The following is a 23,389-nucleotide window of genomic DNA, read 5'->3' on the forward strand; positions in this document are numbered from 1 at the left end:
GAAAGACAGTCATACACACTTTGGATGGCATGAGGGTGTGTAAATTATGAGAGAATTTAAATTTTTGGTGAACTATTCCTTTAACGTTGAAAGCATTGGGAGTGTCCCGATGTGCCAAACAGTAAAGAAGCAAATGGATAATTCACCCAAAAATGTAAATTCTCTCATCATTTACACACCCTCATGCCATCCCAGGTGTGTATGACTTTCTTTCTTCAGCAAAACACAAATTAAGATTTTTAGAAAAATATCTCAGCTCTGCAGGTCCATACAATGCAAGTGAATGGTGGAAACAAAAAAGTAATTCAAATGACTCCAGTGTTTAAATCCATATCTTAAGAAGTGATATAGTAGATGTGGGTGAGAAACAGAAGAATATTTAAGTCCTTTTTAAATCTAAACCTCCACTTTAACTTTCACTTTCAGATGTGAAAGTGAAACTAAACAGGCACCACATGTGACTTTCAGATGTAAAAATGAAAGTGAATGTAGAGATTTAGAGTTAAAAAAGGACTTAAATTTAGATCTGTTTCTCACCCACACCTATTATATAGTTTCTGAAAATATGGATTTAACCACCGTAGTCATATGAATTACGTCTATGCTTCCTTAATGTGATTTTTGAAGCTACAAATGTCTGCACTTGCATTGTGAGGACGTACAGAGCTGAAATATTTTTCTAAAAATCTTTGTTTGTGTTCTGCTGAAGAATGAAAGTCATACACACCTGGGATGGCATGAGGGTGAGTAAATAATGAGAAAATGTTCATTTTTGGGTGAATTATCCCTTTAAGTGCAATGTGCTTGACTGGACCTTCCATTTCCAGTGTGATGACTGAACCGTAAGTTCTATCTTGATTCATTATTCGATACAACTGCTAACGGTTAAGACAAAAACAAGAACTAAACAAAAGTGGATTAAAATTACAAAATAAAATGTGTTATTTTCTGGACCAATTATGTGCCATTCTCTGACTTAACATAATGGATAGGGATGTTCCTATACCGATACTAGTATCGGTATCACGCTCATGTACTGGTACTCATACTCGTAAAAATGCTCTGATACCAAAAACCGATAACATCTGACATACGAATGTCATTATGTAAACATTCAGCCCACAAATTAAAATCACATCATGTCCAAGTGAGATTATTTAACTGCAAAAGCTGCGATTTATTGAGATTAATATATAGTTTGCATGTAATTCAAATGTAAGTGCAAATGTGAATGTGTGGAGACAGTGTTGTGCTGATGCCGGCTGCTCAAACCTTATAAAGCTTCTCCTTGGCTCATACAGGGAAAACACCATCATGAGCTTCGCACGCTCTGTTTGTAGCAGATGACAGTAAACAGAGTGCAAATTCACGTTGTAGCGTGAGGCACATACAGAGTACATAATTATTTAATTCAAAAAGCAGCCTTTTGAGGTTTAATAATCACTTTGAGTCACGTAGTGACCGGCTTTTCCAGAGTGGAATGCTGCCAACGTCAGAGTTCCTTGGTCAAAACAACATAGAAACACTTCAAAATAAAAGCTCTTTCATAGGAAAAAAGTATGACAGAAATATATCACTACTGTAAAGTTATGTAATATTCACTGTAATCCTACTACTACTACTAATAATAATAATAATAAATCAGTAGTAATTGTATTATACTTAAGCAGTATCTAACATCTGTGATGCTGTTATGCAGCACTTGTATTTGACAAAATATAACTCCAGTGTTGTATTTTGGGTTGTGCTGTGAGGTTCTGCACATCATTTGATAAAAAAAATAATACTATATTATGTTGAAAGTAATTTTTATATTTTCATTTGTACAATGTGTATTTTTTTTACAAATTTTATTTTTTTACATTTAGGCAGTATAAAGTCAGTGTACATAGTGCCGTATGCACAGTATGCTAGTATTCCATTCTGAAAATAGCCTAGAACACTCTGCCATCTGACAGATGGCTTTAAAAAAATATTCTGGGTTCAATATAAATTAAGCTTAATCGACGGCATTTGTGGCATTATATTGATTACAACAAATAATAATTTTGACTTTGCCCCTCCTTTTCTTTAAAAAAGCAAAAACCTGGGTTACAATGAGACACTTGCAACGTGAATGGGGCCAATCCATAAACGTTAAAACTCACTGTTTCAAAAGTATAGCCACAACATGATAACATGATTTTACTGAGATAACACAAAGTCTCTCTAGCAAATCAGTCCACTGTCGGCCATCTTTGGAATGCTCTCGGGAGGCTATTTCCAGTCATGCCAGTGCAGCTCCTATCTACTTGAATGGGAAAAGACCGAAATCTCCTAAACAGTTGGTCAAGATTACGATCAAAGAACATATTTCAAATCAGCAATAAAATCTGACAATATTGGTATCATAAATTGTGATTCTTTACCTAATATTACATTTAAAAATGCAATTTTCCTGGCTTGTATAGCTAATGCGCATGTGCGTTCTCGAGTTGGTTGACAGGCAATGTCTGTATCTAAAAGGTGATTGCTCTTTTAACTGTAACTGCTTCCTTTTTTACATCCGTTGACCTTGGGCGCTCAGAGCTACTTGGGTGAGCATTCCAGTTTCTCCCATTCATTTAAATAGAAGTGGCCTGTCTCTGCTAAATATTCTCTGGAAAACACCACTTACTAACCTTTGCTATCTAAAGTTATAGCCAGTTTTACAATTTTGTTGCCATGACGATGTAATAACCCTAAAACTGTAAAAAGACTGTAAAAATGACAATTTAAACAACTTTATAGCTCAAATAATACACAGGTTTTAATAGAAGGATTAATGTAAGTGTTTTTATAAAATTATAAGCTTCACATTTCTGCGTTTAAACTCTCCAAAAATTGGCCCCATTCACTTCCATTGCAAGTGCCTCACTGATACCTCGATTTTTTAAAAGAAAAAGAGGGATGGGTCAAAATAATTTTTTCGTGGTAATCAACTTTATGCCACAAATGCTGTTGAATAAACTTAACTTGTATTAAACCTGGAATATTCCTTTAAATTTCAACTCCGCTGAGCTGAATCTAGATTAATTCGTGCTTTGCGTATAATTCACTTGAAGTGAGATGTCTTGAGCTCATTTTTTAATTTATTTTTTTATTTTCTCCCCTTTTTCTCCCCAATTTGGAATGCCCAAATCCCAATGCGCTCTAAGTCCTCATGATGGCGTAGTGACTCGCCTCAATCCGGTTGGTGGAGGACAAATCTCAGTTGCTTCCAAGTTTGAGACCATCAATCCACGCATCTTATCACGTGGCTTGTTGAGCACGTTACCGCAGAGACATAGCGCTTGTGGAGGCTATATGCTATTCTCCACGGCATCCACGCACAACTCACCACGCGCCCCACCGAAAGCGAACCACATTATAGCGACCACGAGGAGGTTACCCCATGTGACTCTACCCTCCCTAGCAACCGGGCCAATTTGGTTGCTTAGGAGACCTGGCTGGAGTCACTCAGCACGCCCTGGATTCAAACTCACAACTCCAGGGGTGGTAGTCAGCATCTTTACTCGCTGAGCTACCCAGGTCCTTTTGAGCTGAATTGAATTGAAGCTGTTTTTGATAATATTATTTCTTTGCTTAAAGGATTTCATGAGCCACGTTTGCGCTGTCAACCCAACCCCTGCTTTAAGGGCGTGGCTTGCATGGAGACATTCGATTTCCCAGGGTACCGCTGCGGCCCCTGTCCAGAGGGCACGACAGGGAATGGCACACACTGTCAGGACATAGATGAGGTGGGAGTGATAATTTGTCTCAACATTTATTTTCTTATTCTTATCATGAGTCTTCATTCAGGAACAGCTGTGACTGTGTAAAGGGATAGTTCACCCAAAAATGAAAGTTCTCTCGTCATTTACTCATCCTCATGCCATCCCAGATGTGTATGACTTTCTTCTGCAGAACACAAATGAAGAGTTTTATGTTTATGTTTATTTTATTTAAAAAAAAGGGACAATGCATGTTAATTAACATGAGCACTTATATACATCATGTAAATGTGCCAGATTTAGCCATACAGGCTAATTTTCATCTGCAGTCTCTGGCAGGTTAATGGCAGGTTGATGGCATAGAAAACATACAAAGCACATAAGCCCATCAGCTCATAAGCAAACTCAAAAGCACATAAACACAGACAATTATTAAAACAACAGCCCAGCCACTACCCCAGGTTATGACAACATGTTTGATTATCTAATAACCACTGCTTTATAGATTTAGAAAAATAATTGAAAGACGTGATGTTTCTTAGTTCTGTGGGTATAGTGTTCCAGGTATGTGCTGCTCTATAAGAAAAGGCTGACTGCCAAAAGCACTTTTTTTATTTGGTATTTTACAATCCCCTCTAGTAGTAGCTTTAGTTAATGAGTTTTGATTTTGTTTAATGAACTCATTGAGTGGAGGTGGGGCCAGACCATTATCAGTATAAATATTTAGGCATAATAATATATTCAAAACTCACATTCAAAACACAAGTTAAAAAAGTTGTGAACAGAATCAAATTCAATTTGGCAAATTTTAGACACATTAGGAACAATTTGACAACAGAGGCCTCAAAGTTGTACATCAGTGCCATGATTCTCTCACACATGAACTACTGTCTTACCAGCTGTACACAGACAGGTAGGACCACATTACATTGAAGCTGATAATTCTTCTGCGGCTTGCTTCTTGTTTTTAGCATGTAAATATATGACCGTCTCATCAGCATACATCTGACAATTTACAATAAGTGGACAAACTTAAGGCAGGTCGATAATATACAAACTAAATAACAAAAAACCCAATGTTGAACCTTGAGGTACGCCAATGAAATTATCAACCATTTGTGAGGTTTTATGGTCTACCTGAACACATTGTTTTCTATCGGTAAGGTATGACTTTATCCATTTAATTACATTAGGTGAAAAATTAAACTTTGATAACTTGTTAATAGAACCTCATGATTAACTGTATCAAAGGCTTTCTTTAAATCCAGGTAGACAGCTCTTACCACACCTCCCTTGTCCAATTTAGCTTAAATATTTTCCAGAAGAAAACAATTAGCAGTGTCTGTGGAATTATGTTTTCGAAACCCAAACTGTATCAGATGCAATGAGAATGAAGTACTATTCAAATGTGATATTATCTGTTCAGAGATCCATTTTTCTGCAATTTTTGATACTGCTGAAAGGATACTTATGGGTCTGTAATTAGTAATAACCGTGTGTTCACCTGATTTGAATTATTCCAAGCACTTGGAAACACTCCTTCATTAATGGACCAATTAACAATTTTTGAAATAGGAGGAATGAGTGCCTCCTTATGGGTTTTGATAAATACTGTATCCATCTCTTATACATCCTTTGCCCATGAACAGTTGAGAGAGGAAATAATCAAATGTACTTTGGAGTTGGTCACTTCTCTCAAAGTCAGAATGGGAACATCAGTATTTAGGGGAGTGACTGAATAATTAGATCTAGGGAATTTCTGAGTCAGAGATTTTGTAGAATTAATAAAATAATTATTAAATGCTGTTGCCGCCTTACTTGGATTTTGGGTCACATTCCCCTCTATATTTAATTCTATTGTTTTATTTATGGTATTAGATTTCCCTGTCAATTTCTTTAAATTCTGCCAGATTTCTTTGGCATTTCCCTTTGCTTCACTAATAGCCTTAATGAAAATGTTGCTTTTGCATTTATGAGCTCTTTTACAACCTTATTTCTTATAGTGGTAAATAAACATTTATCATGTTCCATCTTATTCTTAAGAGCTATCTTGAGAGCTTGATCCCTTTGTTTCATGAGTAATCACAATTTTTCATTTAGCCATGGTAGATAGTCTCTTTCACCTGGTTTACGTTTCACTTTCCTCATAAAACTATGTATAGTTGTTTGGAGTTCCACCATAAAAGAATTACTGTTATCATCCATACTTTTATGTACAAAGTGCTCATTCCAATTTATTTCTTTAATTGCATTTTCAAAATTGGTTAACTGATAATTAGGAATTTTATACTCTTCTAGCTTCTTGTAGGCTGATAGATTAAATCTCCTTTTAGTGAGCTTTCTTAAAATCAGAATCATATTGTGGTCAGACAATCCTGTAACCAGATTGTAAGGTTTCTTTATTCTTTCTGGTCTATTAGTGAAAGCCAAATCAATAAGTGTTTCTGTGGAACTAGTTACTAGTCGGTCCTTCAATAATCTTTTGAAAATCAAAATTACTTGTTACACATTTTAGCTCTTTCCTTTTTGCTTTGTCATTCCAATTTATATTAAAATCTCCTAGTAAAATTAACTCATTATTAGTATCACACTCTTTCATAAGGGTATTTAATTTATCATAAAACATGGTTTTTGCAGATGGTGCTCTATAAATTCCAATCACAGTGAATGACATTTGGACTGAAAGTGTTCATTTGAGACCAATACATTCCAAGTCATTAACACATGACCATTGGATTTGCTTACAGCTTATACAATCCTTGACATAAAATAGCACACCTCTGCCCCGACCATCAGTTCTGTTTCGTCTACATATATTATAGCCATGCACATTTAATATGTCAGCAGGGGAGTTTTCACGTAGCCATGTTTCTGATATCCAAATTTGATTAATATAATAGGTGTTGTAGTTTTTCACTTTTAGGAATAGCACTTAGAATGTTCAAATGTCCACCAAATAACCCACCTGGTTTTGCCTGAGAGTCCCAGAGAATGCGAGCCTGGTTTACTGTTCTGTGAAGTTTAAAGCCACGGTGCTTTACAGTTGCAGGATTTATCTTGCGTTTTGACTTGTTTGGTGATGCAGGGTTAATCTTTTGCACATGATTTGCCATGAAAGGTGGCATATTGCTTGGCAAGATAACTGCTAGTGATGTAGTTATTGGTATTGAATTTGTTGAAAGCTCACCCAGTCTGCTGGCTTCGATGTTAAGCAGTTTGCTGTTAGCAGAAAGTTTGTACCCCGTGTAATATCATCCAATCCAGGATAGTGATACACATTCTCTGCAAGTGCCACTGGATGATGTCGAACTGGGCCCACATCACCCACAGTTGGCCCGGGACAAACAGGTATCCAGAAAGTTTCCTCAGCAGTTTGGAAGACTTGCGTTTGGTTGTTTTGTTTTTGAAAGTGGCATTTCGGATAATCGCTTTTCCATTATTAAGAACATTGTAGTATGAAGCAAATTGTCCGACAGGCAAACATATGCCGGTATATCCACAGAACAAAGGAAGCGCTAGATGTTTGGGACAGGTGTTTTCACTCTCTGTGCACTGAGCTCAGTTAAATGTATTGGCCATACATGGCCGCACTGAGTTGGCGACAAGAGTCACAGTATAGAAGACAATCCATGTAGTAATCTTGAAATGAAGAAAGTTGCATTAGATATGTTACCACTTGCAGTATGGTATTGCTGTTGCAGAGAAAGATTTAGAGAGCTGAATGGCAGCGGGCAGCACCTGCCTTACCGCATGCCGCCATTTTATCTATTTTAGAAGAAGACCTCAGCTCGGTTGGACCATACAATGCAATTGAAAGGCAGCATAAAAGTAATCCATTCGACTCCAGTGGTTTAATCCATGTCTTCTGAAGTGATTTAATCGATTGTAGGAGAGAACAGACCAAAATATAACTCCTTTTTCTCTATAAATCTTGATATCAGCAGTCTCCTTGGCGAGCATGATTTCAAGCTCGATTACACTTCCTAGCACCATCTAGCTCTCTGTGCATGCACCAAGCACTAGGAAGTGTAATTGAGCTTGAAATAATAATATAGATTGCAATGGCAGATTTACAGTAAAAAAGGAGTTACAATTTTGTCTGTTCTCACCCAGAATCTATTAGATCCCTTCAGAAGACATGGATTAAACCACTGCAGTCATATGGATTACTTTTTTGTGCCTTTATGTGCTTTTTGGAGCTTCAGAGTTTTTTTCACCATTCACTTGATTTGTATGGACCTACAGAGCTGAAATATTCTTCCAAAAATCTTCATTTGTGTTCTGCAGAAGAAAGTCATACACATGTGGGATGGCATGAGGGTGAGCAAATCATCAGGGAATTTTCATTTTTGGTACAACTGTTCATTTAATGTCATGTCTTAAAGTCTTTGCTTTGTTTCCTGTGATCCTGAATAACTCATGGGTTTGTTTATCACGAGTGATTTATCCAGGTTGATTCATATTTAACTCATTTGAATACTCAAGATCTCCCTGTTTCTCTCTGTCTCTTTCTCAGTGTGCACAGGCTCAGCCATGTTATTCACCAGGTGCCTGTATTAACACAGCAAAAGGTTTTACCTGTGATCCCTGCCCATTAGGTTTGTGGGGCCCTCCTCTCTTTGGAGTCGGTCTGGAATTTGCTAAGAAGCACCAACAGGTACAGTGGCCCCCAAAAGTATTTGCACACTTAAGTTACACTTAAACTTGTTATTCCTCTAACTTAACTGGGAAAGCATGGTGCTTGCAACACTAGGCCATAGGTTCGATTCCCAGAGAACACACATACTGATCAAATGCATATCTTGAATACACTGTAAATCACTTTGCATAAACAGTAAATCCCTTTGGATAATGAACTGTGTTGAATGTGTGAGTGGGCATTAGCAGTTTGAATAATGTGAAGGTTCAAATCAAGCTCTACTGTTTCAGGAATGCTCTGATATCGATGAGTGTGTTGGTTTAACCAGTGCTTGCACACCCAACTCCATTTGCATCAACACCATCGTGAGTATGAAACAAACAAACTCCCTGGCCTTTTCGCCATGGTCAGACACAGAGTGTGCTAATGTTTTTCAACTTCTCTCTCCCTCTAACAGGGATCATATAGATGTGGTCAGTGTATGGTTGGGTATGTTGGAAATCAGACAGCTGGATGTTTTCCTCGGAAATCATGTTCTTCCCTCAGTTTCAACCCCTGTGATGTTAACGCACATTGCGTCATTCAGCGGAACGGAGTCGTGACCTGCGCTGTACGTTTACAATCCTCAGTCACTTAAACCAGTGGTTCTTAACTGGTTTAAACCAGTGGTTCTTAACTGGTTTTGCTTCATTGGACATCAAGTGACCATCACAATAACATAATTGTTTAGCGTACAAAAGTAAACAAACATGTTCTTAAATTCAAAGATTGAAATGAATAAATATGACCTACAATGGCCCAACAGGATGCAAAATGGATAGTTCTCCCCAAAATGAAAATCTGGTCATAATTTACTCATCCTCATGTTGTTCTAAACCAATATTAATTACTCTGTTCCATGGAACTCAAAAATTGATGTTTGGCAAAATGTCAGTCTGTCAACAAGTACCTTCACTGTGTGAAAAAAAAAAAATGCAAAGATGAAATTGAATGTTAAAGGGATTGTTCACCCCCAAAAAAATTCTAAATAAAATTCTATCATCATTTACTCACCCTTATGTCGCTCTGAACCTGAATGCATTTCTTTCTTCTGTGGAACACAAAGAAAGATATTTTGAAAAATGTCTGTGTTTTTTGTTTATACAATGAAAGTCAATGGGGACCCCATTGTTTTGGACCCCATTGACTTTCATTGTATAGACAAAAACATTCTTCAAAATATCTTCTTTTGTATTCCGCAGAAGAAAGAAAGTCATACAGGTTTGGAGTGAGATGAGGGTCAGTAAATGATGACAGATTTTCACTTTTGGGTGAACTATCCCTTTAACTAAAGCTGTCATTCTGCCTAACATCTCCTTTTGTGTTCCACGGAAGAAAGAAAATTATACGGGTTTGGAACAACACAAGGGTGAGTAAATGATAATAGACTACAACCCCTTTAACATGACATAGGCTGAAAAGGAAAATTTACAATTTTGCAAATGCATAAACAACAGTTGAAGTGTGATTTACCAGCCTAACACATGACACAAACACTGGGCCAAATATTGTATTAGTTTTTAGCCAAATTACCAAGTGACATATGAATTTGTTAAAATACCATAAAGTTTGACTGGACACAAAACCTTTGCTGTCAAAGAAAAAAAAAGATATGGGCAGCATTTCCTCCTCCCTTTTAAAAGTTTATTTTACTATCCTAACTATACAAGATTATATGGTTAGTTGCATTTAATTATTTACATTCAGCATCATTTTCCCCTGCTGTCCGTGACCCTATCTGAACAGACCTGCAACGCATTTTGGGTTGCAACCCACCAGTTGAGAAACCACAGTCTTAAAGGGATAGTTCACCCAAAAATGAAAATGATCTTGTGGTTTACTCACCCTCCTGGCATTCCAGATGTGTATGACATTCTTTTTTCTGCAGAACACAAATGAAGATTTTTAGAAGAATATTTCAGCTCTGTAATTCCATACAATGCAAGTGAATGGGTGCCAAAATTTTGAAGCTCCAAAATCCACATAAAGGGTGCGTAAAAGTAATCCATATGACTCCAGTGGATAAAATAATGTGTTTTATCACGATATGATAGATGTGAGTGAGAAACAGATCAAAATTGAAGTACATTTTTATCATAAATTCTCCTCCCTGCCCAGTAGGGGGCGATATGCACAAAGAATGTGACTCACCAAAAACAGTTGAAAGTGAAAGTGAAGGAAAAAGGACTTAAATATTGATCTGTTTCTCACCCACACCTGTCATATCGCTTTAGAAGATATGGATTTAACCATCGTCTGAAGTACTTTTATGTTGCCCTTATGTGGATTTTGGAGCTTCAACATTTTTGCACCCATTCACTTGCATTGTATGGACCAACAGAGCTGAGACATTTGTCTAAAAATCTTCATTTGAGTTCAGCAGATGAAAGAAAGTCATACACATCTGGGATGGCAGGAGAGTGAGTAAATGATGTTTTCATTTTTGGGTGAACTAACCATTTAAATTGCTGTAAGTCTGCTTTAAAATTTCAGATAGCCAATTATCTGATAAGCATTCTTTCTCTCTTAGTGTAATGTTGGATGGGCAGGTAACGGTCACACCTGTGGAAAGGACACAGATATTGACGGTTATCCAGATCGCTCTCTGCCCTGCATGGACAACGACAAGCACTGCAAACAGGTCAGAAACTCAATATTTTTACCCAAAATCATCCTCCCTGCTCATGCTGACACTGTATAAACACTTGCTAAGTTGATCTGAATTTTTATGTGCTGGAAAACCATGTTGTTCTACTTATTCAGATTGTTTATAAAAATAAAGCTCAAATATTTGTACATCTATCAAGTAAATTAAGCTAATCATCCTAGATGAGGTAATCTGTTTACATAAACCAAGTTTGTTTTTGTATTTGTTTGGACTGTTTTATTTGATAGATTCACCATAGCTGCTGTCCCAGAGCTATTTCTCATTAATGCTCATAGATTCAGTATGGTCTAAGCACAGGAATTTATCCAGCTCTTTAGTTTTGTCTTTGCTTGGAGTCATGTTTTAGTGTTTTTGATGCTGGTATTTTGGGGAGAATTCGCTAAGAATGAATTGTGCCTGCTGATAATGTTCATTTGCAGGTGCTGTGCAACATTAAAGGAATAGTTAATCTAAAAATAATAGTTCTCTCATCATTTACTCACCCTTATATTGTCTCAAACTTATATGACTTTCTTTCTTCTGCAGAAGACAAACAAAGATATTTTAATGGAGATATGATGTCTGTTTGTCCATACAATGCATGTGAATTGTGACCAAATTTCCAAGCTCCAAAAGGACTTAAAGGCAGCACAAAGTGTAACAAAGTTCTTAGTTTTCATGGCAAACTCAAAAGGGTTTTATTTCCCACACTCTTCACAGTTTATAAATCACACTTTTCAGTGGACACACTCAAATAAGGCTTTTCAGCACAACACAAATATCGCACTCTGAACACTCTGCTCCGTGCAGCTCTCTGCCCCTCACTGGGGTCTGGCTCAGTCTTAAAATCCCTTCTCCACTCTCACTGCAATGACAAACAGCTGTTAGAGGCAATCATTGCCAGGTGATGATCCTTACCGTTTTCATCTCCTGATCTCGCTCTCCATTTACAAACCGGTGTTTAACCACACCCCCACCACCACAATTAGACTCCAGTGGTTAAATCTAGGCACGATTATGATTTGAAGCTCAATTATACTTCCTGTCTCTTGACGCATACGCAGAGCGCTAGATGGTGCTAGGAAGTCTAATCGAGCTTGAAATCAGTCTTCGCCAAGAAGATTGCTGACATCAAAATTTATAGTGAAAAAGTAGTTATATTTTGGACTGATCTTACCTAAAATCGATTGGATTGCTTCAGAAGACATGGATTAAACCACAGGAGTTGTATGGATTACTTTTATGCTGCCTTTATGTGCTTTTTTGAGCTTTTAGAAATTTGGTCCCCATTCACTTGCATTGTAAGGACATACTTGTTTATGTTCCGTGGATGAAAGAAAGTCATACGAGTTTGAGATGACATAAGGTTGAGAAAATTATGAGATAATTATAATTTTTGGGTGAACTATTCCTTTAATTGCACAAAGCAAATAGTGCTGACTTTTGTGAATATTTATAGTAAGCCTAATTTACACAGGAAAGAGGCATTTTTGCACTTATATTAAACAAGCAGCACTATACCTGGCAAATGGTGGCTTGTTAAACTGGATTGTGGGTGGTTAGTGAATAAGACGTAGATTTTTACGTTAAAATACCATGAAAATATAAATGATTTCGCCCCTCTGTGTTTTCCAGGATAACTGCGTCTTCACGCCCAACTCTGGCCAGGAAGATGCAGACAATGATGGGATTGGAGACCAGTGCGATGAGGATGCAGACGGAGATGGAATAAAGAATGTAGAGGTGTGTTTGTGGCCCACTGCATCCTGTGGCACAAAATCCCACATGAGCCATAGCCAAACTTTTGTCTGTGGGTGTGTGGAGTGATCCGGACTCTATTGGTGTGCGTTATTTCAGGATAACTGTCGGCTGGTTTCCAATAAAGATCAGCAGAACTCGGACACTGATTCGTTTGGTGATGCGTGCGATAACTGCCCTACCGTCCCCAACATTGAACAGAAAGATACAGACAACAATGGAGAGGGAGACGCCTGTGATGACGACATCGATGGAGATGGTAAAAAATCAGCTTTATGAAACAGTTGGTTTGTGTCCTTCCATCCTGTGTCTTATACAGTATGTGTGATGATTGTGCATGTATTGCAGGAATCCAAAACGTGCTGGATAACTGTCCCAAAGTGCCAAACCCGATGCAGACGGACCGGGATGGAGACGGAGTGGGTGATGCATGTGACAGCTGTCCTGAGATTAGCAACCCCATGCAGGTACTGATATCACACATCCATCCACCTTATATCAAACTTTGAATGAAAAGATTTTAATCAACATATGCATGGATTTTTTTTTTTAGCTTTAAATGATTATACATTTTGTAACTTAATCAATTACAATGTCAAAATGAAAATTTTTGGCAGTTTAATCAAGATGGTTCATTAAAAAAAAAAGAGTTTACCCAAAAATGAAAAATCTGTCATCATTTTGCGGTTGCTGGAAAGCTCCAAATTGACAAAAAAGCACCATATAAACACTGGTCATACTGGCCCCTGCTCTCTTTTCTTCATACATGCTCCCAGTTGGATCTATTTTTAGAAAAAACGGTATGTCCTTTCACTGTTACACTGACAACACACAGATCTATTTGCCCCTTAAACGTACAGGAAACAATATTTTTTGATCCTCTTAAGTCTTGCTTAAATGATATAAAACTTTGGGTGTCCCCGAACTTCCTAAACCTAAATAAAAAAATAAAACAGAGATCATCTTTTTCGGTCCTTCAGATGGTTCTCTTTCTAGTAACCTTAATCTAGATCACATTGCTTTTCAAGTTAAAACATGTGTAAAGAACTTAGGTGTCCTATTAGACTGTGATCTCAAACTTGATAAACAAGTAAATTCAATTGTTAAAGCTAGTTTCTTCCATCTCCATCTTTTAACCAAAGTCAGGCCCTTTCTCTCATGCGTGATTTCGAAAGAGTGATCCATGTGTTTATTTCATCTTGCTTAGATTACTGTAGTTCTCTGTACTATGGAATTAATTCCACGACTCTGGTCCGTCTCCAAATTGTCCAGAATGCAGCAGCTAGACTCCTGATGGGTCTTCGAAAACGTGAACATATTACGCCCATTTTAGCCTCGCTTTACTGGTTACCGGTTCATTTCAGAGTTGTTTTTAAAATTCTCTTATTTGTTTATAAATCCCTGAACAACTTAGCCCCTGCTTATCTCTCTGATCTACTGTGTTACTATAACCCCTCTAGAGCTCTTAGATCAGGGACACAAAGACTTCTTACTCAACCCAGGTCTAGATTAAAGCAAAGGGGTGAACGTGTATTTGCTAACGCTGGTCCCAAACTTTGGAACAGCTTGCCCCTGCACATCAGACCCGTGCCGACACTACCAGTTTTTAAATCACTACTAAAAACTAACTTTTTCTCTCTGGCTTTTAATGTTGTCTAATCAGTGTTTTGTTTTATTCTTTCTATGTCTCCTTACTTTTGTTTTTAGATTGTTGAATTATGTGTTTATAGATTTTCTGATTTTGTAAAGCACATTGGTCAACGGCTGTTGTATAAACTGTGCTATATAAATAAACTTTGACTTTGACTAAACACTGAGTATTGGGCTATATTCGAAGGTACAGACTGACATTTAAGTTTGCAGCAGCTGTGAAATCAAAAATTACAGTTTTAGACACATTGCTTCAGGTTTAAAATCACATGAGGGGGAGTAAATGATGACAGAATTTTCATTCGTTTCCATTTACAGTATATAGTTTCACAAACTATTTCTTCCTATCTCTGTAACTTTTGCAGCGAATGGTCTTTTTACAAACATTTCTTTCATGATAATAAGCTTCATATTAATAGTTTGTATAATTAAGTGAATTAATGCTCTTGCAGACAGACATAGACAATGACTTAGTGGGGGATGTTTGTGACACCAACCTAGACACGTGAGTACGCACACACAAAACTCATACACCAAATACTCATCACACATTTTAAAGGTGCACTCAGTAATTTTTATGTTTATTTTGTTTTGGACTCCATCCAAGTTGCAAATTTAATTTATGCTAAAAAACATGTGGCAAAAACAATTAATAATATATGCAAATAAAGCTGCGTTTCCATCCCATGTGTTCAAAAGAACAAAATCGTCACTTCCGGATAAATTGTAGCCACTGTGACACTTTTATTAATAAAATACTTGTGGTTTAGAGCACACAGACAAAACACTTTAAAGAACTTGTCTAATGTCTGGGAGCAACAGCGCGTCACACAGTTCTGGGAGCACTATGTGTGTGTGTGTTCCTCCATCCTTATGACTTTACCGTGCAGATCTATAAGATATTTTTCAAAAGTGTCAAGAAACCTGCTCTAGGGCACAGTTCAAGTTTTTATTAGACTTATTTGTTCTGCAAACTCTTTGCAGGCTTTGGAATTTGTGGGCACCGTTATTTCAGGATAACCAGAGGAACATTTCAGATGCAATGACTGGTACGCTGGTTAGTCCAGTTATGAACTAATTATTCAGTCACATGACATTTTTTGATGCGCATATTGTACCCTGAATAAATTCAATAGAAGTTTATTCAGTAAATGTGTTTTCATCATAGTTTGCGTACATTTCTTCTTATTAAATAAAAAAATTATTCACCTCAAGCGAGCGTATAAGTTCTTTATGCACATTTTGGAGATTTTATTGGTGTTTCCATCATAAAACATAAAAATACATATAAAAATACATGGATCCAGCTATTGACACCTAGTGGCGTGGATGAAGTATCATTGACACACAATCGTTTTCAGATACCCTTGCCATTGTAGAAATTCACTAATCACAGTCAGCCATGAATAATTTAATTCATGAGTGAACGTTTTCAATAACAGGGCAGTTAATGAGATTAGACGAGTAGTATACATATTTTTCAAAATGACTATTCATTTATTTAGGAGAAAAGCCTTTTAATCTGGATTTTTTAATTTTTTTTATGAGTGCACCTTTAATGAAATAAACACTGGCAGTGTCCACTTGCTTATTTATCCGTATGTGGAAAGATTGCTTTGCAGCCATCTGGTGACTGATAGTTACAGTAGTTTATATTATCAGTTAACTGAAACAGATCTGCTCATAGTGTGTGTGTGTGTGTGTGTGTGTGTGTGTGTGTGTGTGTGTGTGTGTGTGTGTGTGTGTGTGTGTGTGTGTGTGTGTGTGTTTTTTTTTTTTTCAGTGATGGAGACGGACATCAGGACACTCGAGATAACTGCCCCAACATTCCAAACAGCTCTCAGCTGGACTCAGATAATGACGGCATCGGAGATGACTGTGACGATGATGACGATAACGACGGGATCCCAGATAATCTGACCATCAACGGCATCGGACCTGATAACTGCAGACTTATTTCCAACCCCAACCAGAAAGACTCGGACAGTAAGACCTGTCAGATTATAGTGCTCTTCTGAACTGACAGCGAATAAACTTGCTAACTGATAACTCGATGTCACATACACTGGCGGCCAAAAGTTTGGAATAATGTACAGATTTTGCTGTTTTGGAAGGAAATTGGTACTTTAATTCACCAAAGTGGCATTCAACTGATCACAAAGTATAGTCAGGACATTACTGATGTAAAAAACAGCACCATCACTATTTTGAAAAAAAACTATTTGTCAAATCTAGACAGGCCCCATTTCCAGCAGCCATCACTCCAATACCTTATCATTGAGTAATCATGCTAAATTGCTAATTTGGTAGTAGAAAATCACTTGCCATTTTATCAAACACAGTTGAAAACTATTTGGTTCGTTAAATGAAGCTTAACATTGTCTTTGTGTTTGTTTTTGAGTTGCCACAGTATGCAATAGGCTGGCATGTCTTAAGGTCAATATTAGCTCAAAAATGGCAAAAAAGAAACAGCTTTCTCTAGAAACTTGTCAGTCAATCATTGTTTTGAGGAATGAAGGCTATACAATGCTTTAAATTGCCAAAAAACTGAAGATTTCATACAAAGGTGTACGCTACAGTCTTCAAAGACAAAGGACAACTGGCTCTAACAAGGACAGAAAGAGATGTGGAAGGCCAGATGTACAACTAAACAAGAGGATAAGTACATCAGAGTCTCTAGTTTGAGAAATAGACGCCTCACATGTCCTCAGCTGACAGCTTCATTGAATTCTACCTGCTCAACACCAGTTTCATGTACAACAGTAAAGAGAAGACTCAGGGGTGCAGGCCTTATGGGAAGAATGGGGAGAAAAAGCTACTTTTGAAACAGAAAAACAAAAGAAAAGGATAGAGTGGGCAAAGAAACACAGACATTGGACAACAGATAATTGGAAAAGAGTGTTATGAATCTTAACCCCATTGAGCTTTTGTGGGATCAGCTAGACTGTAAGGTGTGTGAGAAGTGCCCGACAAGACAGCCAAATCTATGGCAAGTGCTACAGGAAGCGTGGGGTGAAATGTCACCTGAGTATCTGGACAAACTGACAGCTAGAATGCCAAGGATCTGCAAAACTGTCATTGCTGCATGTGGAGGATTTTTTGATGAGAAGTCTTTGAAGTAGTTTAAGAATTGTAATAGTAATTTTTCACATTATTAATGTCCTGACTATACATTGTGATCAGTTGAACGCCACTCTGGTGAATAAAAGTACCAATTTCTTTCCAAAGCTGTACATTATTCCAAACTATAGGCTGCCAGTGTAATTCTTTATTCTTTATTTTTCATATTTCAGGTAATGGGGTCGGTGATGTATGTGAGAATGACTTTGACAATGATGCTGTACTGGATTTCATTGACGTGTGTCCCGAAAGTGCTGAAGTTACACTCACAGATTTTAGAGCCTATCAGACAGTGATACTGGACCCTGAGGGCGACGCTCAGATTGACCCGAATTGGGTGGTGCTCAATCAGGTAAATTACTGTATAATGGTAATCCTGTTGATTCTTGATCTCACTAACACAAGTTCATCATGCACATAAGGTTACTGTACTGCTCTCTTCCTAGAGATTTATTTATATGGTTTGAATTATTAATAAATATTAAATTGATGTTTTGTGCATCCGTGATATCTTGGTTATCAAGTTGAAGTGTGTAATTTCTGCATCACTAGTGGCACCAACAGATTTCAAATTCAAATACTCCCCTTAGCTGCAATTTCTCAGGCAAACAGGTCATCCACCCCAAAGTCACACCATTTCTTGAGGCATTGTTGTTATGTCTGGCCCAGTTGGGTTGCTCAAACAAACAGATTGCGTTTGGTGCCACTAGTGGTTCAAAAATCAAACCACCAATCAAACCAAATCACACATTGCACCTTTAACTTTAAGCAGAAAACTTATGTTTAGAAGCTTTTTAAGTTTTTTGTTTTTGTTTAGTTTTTTGTAAGATTTGGTTTAGAAGTGCTTCCTATTAATTTAAGTAATACATTAAATAGGTGATTGTGTTATGATAAATGAATTTGGGTTTCAGGGTATGGAGATTGTTCAAACCATGAACAGCGACCCAGGGTTGGCAGTGGGTGAGTCTTATTTAAGATTTCAAGAGCTAAACTCCCAGCAGACACTGCAGAGCTGACCAGACTTAAACTCTACATATTATCTTCACAGGTTACACAGCATTTAATGGTGTGGACTTTGAGGGTACGTTTCACGTTAACACAGTGACTGACGATGACTATGCCGGCTTCATCTTTGGCTATCAGGATTCATCCAGTTTTTATGTGGTGATGTGGAAGCAGACAGAGCAGACATACTGGCAGTCTATCCCCTTCAGGGCCATGGCTGAACCAGGCCTTCAGCTCAAGGTACAGTACTTAACAGACTGCTTGCCTGCTTAAAAAATAAATACATATATTATTATATATTACAGTGTAATATATACTGTATATCGTACAACAGTTAGTTCTGGTCCTCGAATCTGATTGGATGAGAGACGTTTCATGAGTACTGAGTACTGAGTACACTTGGACTCTTCACTGTGTGTATCACTCTGCTTGTGTTCATGCCCTTCTAAACTAAAGTGTAAGAGCAGTGCAGATGTGTTAAGAGCCATCTGTCTCTTTACAATTAATATTGTGATATTACATATTTTAGCCAGCAGGTGGAGGCAAAAGACTCATTTTTGTGTGTAATATGAGCCAGTTGGTGACGTGAAGTGAGTCAGCGTCACTCGGTGTTTATATTCAACAGCGCTCCATGATCACTCGTATTACTGCTACACTACTAAAGCTAGGAAATAGCTTTAAACGGCTTTAAACTAACGACTTCAGCATTAAGGCTCATCATAGCTGAGAGACACAACAGACTGATTAATTATACAAACTCAAGGCGCTTACCTCTTACTGGACTTTCCACATTGGAGAGGACAAAATGGCGGAGGAGATTGCGGTTTCTATAGTGAAAGACTCTTGCGCGCCATCTACCGCGAAATAGGGAGGAGTACCCCTGCTTGGACAGCTATTTTTCCACTGAGAAAATAGGATGCATTTCACAAATTACATTATCTTCAGAAAGCTGACTAACAGACGACAGCATCATCAACAGGTGATCGCACACGTTCCATCTCTCTCTCTCTCACACACACACACACACACACACACACACACATATCCTTGTTTCTCCAAAAAGAAACAGCCCAAGCTGTGATTTTAGTTGTAATTTTTGAATTACTAACAAAGGCTTAGATGCATCATTTTTTTAAACTTGCAACGGCAGATTCTGATCCATCGCGTAAGAAAGTATTTCCATGCACAAATGCGTTTTTTGTGACTGTACTCAGTTTTTCCTCATTTTTTTACATTTACTTGTTCATTGAACTGTTGTATATAAGCAATATCACACTCGCAATCGTGCTATATGGCCCTAAATCAGCAATGCTGTGATTGCCTACGTACCTGTGGCCGAATCACAGCAGTGCTGATGTAGGGCCATATCGCACTCTTGCTCATGTGATATTGCTTAAATATATATATATATATATATATATATATATATATATATATATATATATATATATATATATACACACACACACACACACACACTATATATATATGTATATACTTTAAAAACGTTTTAGGCAGTAGTGAAAAAATTTATAGTGAGGATGTTTTCAAAACATAATGAAATTAATCATTTTATTTATCAATTAATTTAATATAAAGTGCAGTAAACATGAAAAAACCCGAAATCAATATTTGGTGTGACCACTCCATGCATTAAAAACAAATTGCTTCTCAGAAGTCTCTTCATGTAATCTCAGACTGACTCGATATTGAGATCTGGGCTAACCCATTTTTTTAAAACTCTAGTTTTCCAGTCAAGATATCTAAACAACTTTAAAACAAGATCCATTTTTACTTGAGAAGCAAAATGATATAAGATTTCAAATCTAGTATTCAAAAAACTTTGAAAAAATTGAGCGAGGTTTATGCTTAAAACAAATTAAACTATTTGCCAATGGAGTAAGAACAATAAAAAAAAATGTACCCCATTGGTAAAGAATTTTTTGTTGTTGTTGTTGTTGTTGTTGTAAGCATATAGTACTAACGTTTGTTAGATTTTTCTGAAAACAAGACTTAATATCTTACATAGGAAAATATAACAAGAGGCCTCTTTGGAATAAGACCTTAAGGTTAATCAGGAACTAGGATGCTCAAGTGACCTGCAATATGGTTTTGTGTTTTTGTACTGGAGGCGGTGAAGTCTCGTACAGGCCCTGGGGAGTTTCTTCGTAACGCTTTATGGCACACAGGAAATACAGATGGAGAAGTGAAACTTCTGTGGAAAGACCCACGAAACATCGGCTGGCAAGACAAAACTTCGTACCGCTGGCAGCTTACCCACCGGCCACAGGTCGGCTACATCAGGTTAGACCCCCAAATGACCTAGAATCAGTTCCACACACTATAATTTTATTCTACAGAATGTTATAGTAATATCCTTATTAATGCAATTGCAATTAATTGCAATGCAAGCTCTATCAGATGGTTACATCCCCACTAAATTATTACACTTTTTTTACACTCTTGTTTACAAACTTGTGGATGAGTCAAAATTACTTTCTGTGTAATTGTCAGCATGCAGCAGAAGCTGTTGATAAAACTTAAGTAGGATTTATCCCAGAGTATTGTTTTAATAAATGCAGCAGTAAGAAAATAAGGAGTCCTGAAACTGCGGAAACTACTTATCTTTCTGAATAACCTTAAAGTAGGATAATTCACCCTCAAAATGAAAATTCTCTCATCATTTACTCATCTTCATGCCATCCCAAATGTGTATGACTTTCTTTCTTCTGCTGAACACAAAAATGAAGATTTTTAGAAGAATATCTCAGTAGGTCCATTCAATGCAAGTGAATGGGTACCAAAATTCTGAAGCTCCAAAATGCACATAAAAGCAGCATAAAAGTTATCTATAATAATCTAGTGGTTCAGTCAATTTAATCGGAAGCGATATGATCAATATTTAAGTCCTTTTTTACTATATATTCTCCTCCCAGCCCAGTAGGTGGCAATATGCACAAAGAATGCAAATTGCCAAAAACAAAAGAAGAATTATGTGAAAGTAAAAGTAAAAGTGCAGACTGATAGTAAAAAAAAGGACTAAAATATTGATCTCTTTCTCACCCACACCTATCATATCGCTTCTGAAGACTTGGCTTTAACCACTGGAGTCATTTGGATTACTTTTGTGCTGCCTTTATGTGCTTTTGGAGTTTCAAAATGTTGTTACCCATTGACTTGGACCTACAGAATTTAAATATTCTTCTAAATATATTTGTTTGTGTTTAGCAGAAGAAAGAAAGTTATACACATCTGGTATTGCATGAGGGTGAGTAAATGTTAAAATAATTTTCATTTTTGGGTGAACTATTCTGATACATATTTCTTAAATTGCCTTGTAATTTTTGCCTTGTCTATTTAGTTAGTACCACTTGAAATAAAAAATCTTGGTTTATGGCACTTTTGGGCCTATCTCAAAGTGGACTGCCTTTGTCATCTTCTGTGGTCACAAGAGGGCGCTGTTCTAGATTGGACTTCACTGGAAGCTTGTGCTGATAGGCAGGAAGTGGGCTAGTGGGTGGGGGGATGATCTGACTGGTTATCCTTAAAATTTCTTCCCAGTTGCCCCCTCCTCTTGCCCCCTCACACCCCTGAGACTATGCTGAGTGGTTGGGCCCCCTGGCCATCCATTGTTGTGGTTGCCATGCCAATGAAATCCTTGGCAAGAATTTTCTTGGTGCCTGTTCATATGCAGATCCAACGGAAACTACTGTAGTGGATGGGTGTTAAAAAAAAAGAGACGGAGAGAGAACAGACTGCAGAGGACAGTTAAAGATGTATTGTGTATAATTTCCTGTACTGGGTAATTTTTTGGCATTGTGGGGTGTAAATCAGATACTCTTTCCCCAAAAACATTACACAAAGCTCCTACTCATTCTTTATTATAATTTTTTTTTTCACATTTTAGAATAATAGTAGTCATCAAAACTATGTAATAACATCAATGGAACTATGAGAATTATGTTGTGACTAAACAAAATCCAAAATAAATCAAAACTGTGTTATATTTTAGCATCTTCAAAGTAGTCACCCTTTACCTAGAATTTGCAGAAATTGACATTTTCTCAACCAGCTTCTTGAGGTATCACCCTGGGATGATTTTTAAACAGTATTGAAGGAGTTCCCATCTATATGTTGGGCACTTATTGGCTGCTTTTTTTTATTATTTGGTCCAAGTCATCAATTTCAAAATCTTTTTATTTTTAATAAAATTTTAGATTTATAATGAAATAAATGAATATGGTCGCACAATTATATTTTTGTCTACAAAACTAACTTCAAACATTTAAGCATACGCCTTCAGATCAAAAGATTTTTAAGATCATGAGAAACATTTCAGTCAAGTGTTTCAAAACTTTTGACCGGTAGTGTAGTTCTGAAGATTTTACCCACTTTTAAATCATGAGTATCAGAATTACCAAGCTGTATATATCTGAAGTTTATAAAATCTCCATGCATAAATACCTACAGCAGGGAGAGAGCCTGTATTGAGCTCACAGAGTGTGTGTGTATGTGTGTGTGTGTGTGTGTGTGTGTGTGTTCACGTATATGCTAGTTTGTGAGACAATGTGTAGCCAAGGCTTTGTAAGACCCTTTTCAAACACACACGCACACACACACACACACACACACACACACACACCTGCTTTGTATTCAGTTAGAGTGAATAAAGAACTGGACTTCAGTACACACACACTCATGCAGCACAGGACTGTGCTGCAGACATGCTCCGCTCATACATAATGCAATTTAGATCTAGCCCGCTGCTAAATCAAATAAAATCTAATTTATTATCAGGTA

General features: G+C 37.2%; 1 protein-coding gene across 1 annotated transcript in view; it reads left to right on the forward strand.

Annotated features, from left to right (window-relative positions):
• Positions 1-23,389, forward strand: part of thbs3a (thrombospondin 3a) — a 30,968-nt gene that overhangs the window by 6,738 nt on the left and 841 nt on the right. The window contains exons 8-21 of the mRNA XM_051719787.1: positions 3,610-3,758; positions 8,248-8,388; positions 8,661-8,735; positions 8,828-8,980; positions 10,940-11,050; positions 12,692-12,799; positions 12,914-13,073; positions 13,163-13,281; positions 14,917-14,969; positions 16,248-16,450; positions 17,758-17,936; positions 18,496-18,544; positions 18,633-18,829; positions 20,721-20,893. Coding sequence (XP_051575747.1) covers positions 3,610-3,758; positions 8,248-8,388; positions 8,661-8,735; positions 8,828-8,980; positions 10,940-11,050; positions 12,692-12,799; positions 12,914-13,073; positions 13,163-13,281; positions 14,917-14,969; positions 16,248-16,450; positions 17,758-17,936; positions 18,496-18,544; positions 18,633-18,829; positions 20,721-20,893 — 1,870 coding nt within the window. The remainder of the gene's footprint in view (positions 1-3,609; positions 3,759-8,247; positions 8,389-8,660; positions 8,736-8,827; positions 8,981-10,939; positions 11,051-12,691; positions 12,800-12,913; positions 13,074-13,162; positions 13,282-14,916; positions 14,970-16,247; positions 16,451-17,757; positions 17,937-18,495; positions 18,545-18,632; positions 18,830-20,720; positions 20,894-23,389) is intronic.

The sequence above is a fragment of the Myxocyprinus asiaticus genome, chromosome 15 (assembly GCF_019703515.2).
Source record: "Myxocyprinus asiaticus isolate MX2 ecotype Aquarium Trade chromosome 15, UBuf_Myxa_2, whole genome shotgun sequence".
NCBI classification, from domain to species: domain Eukaryota; kingdom Metazoa; phylum Chordata; class Actinopteri; order Cypriniformes; family Catostomidae; genus Myxocyprinus; species Myxocyprinus asiaticus.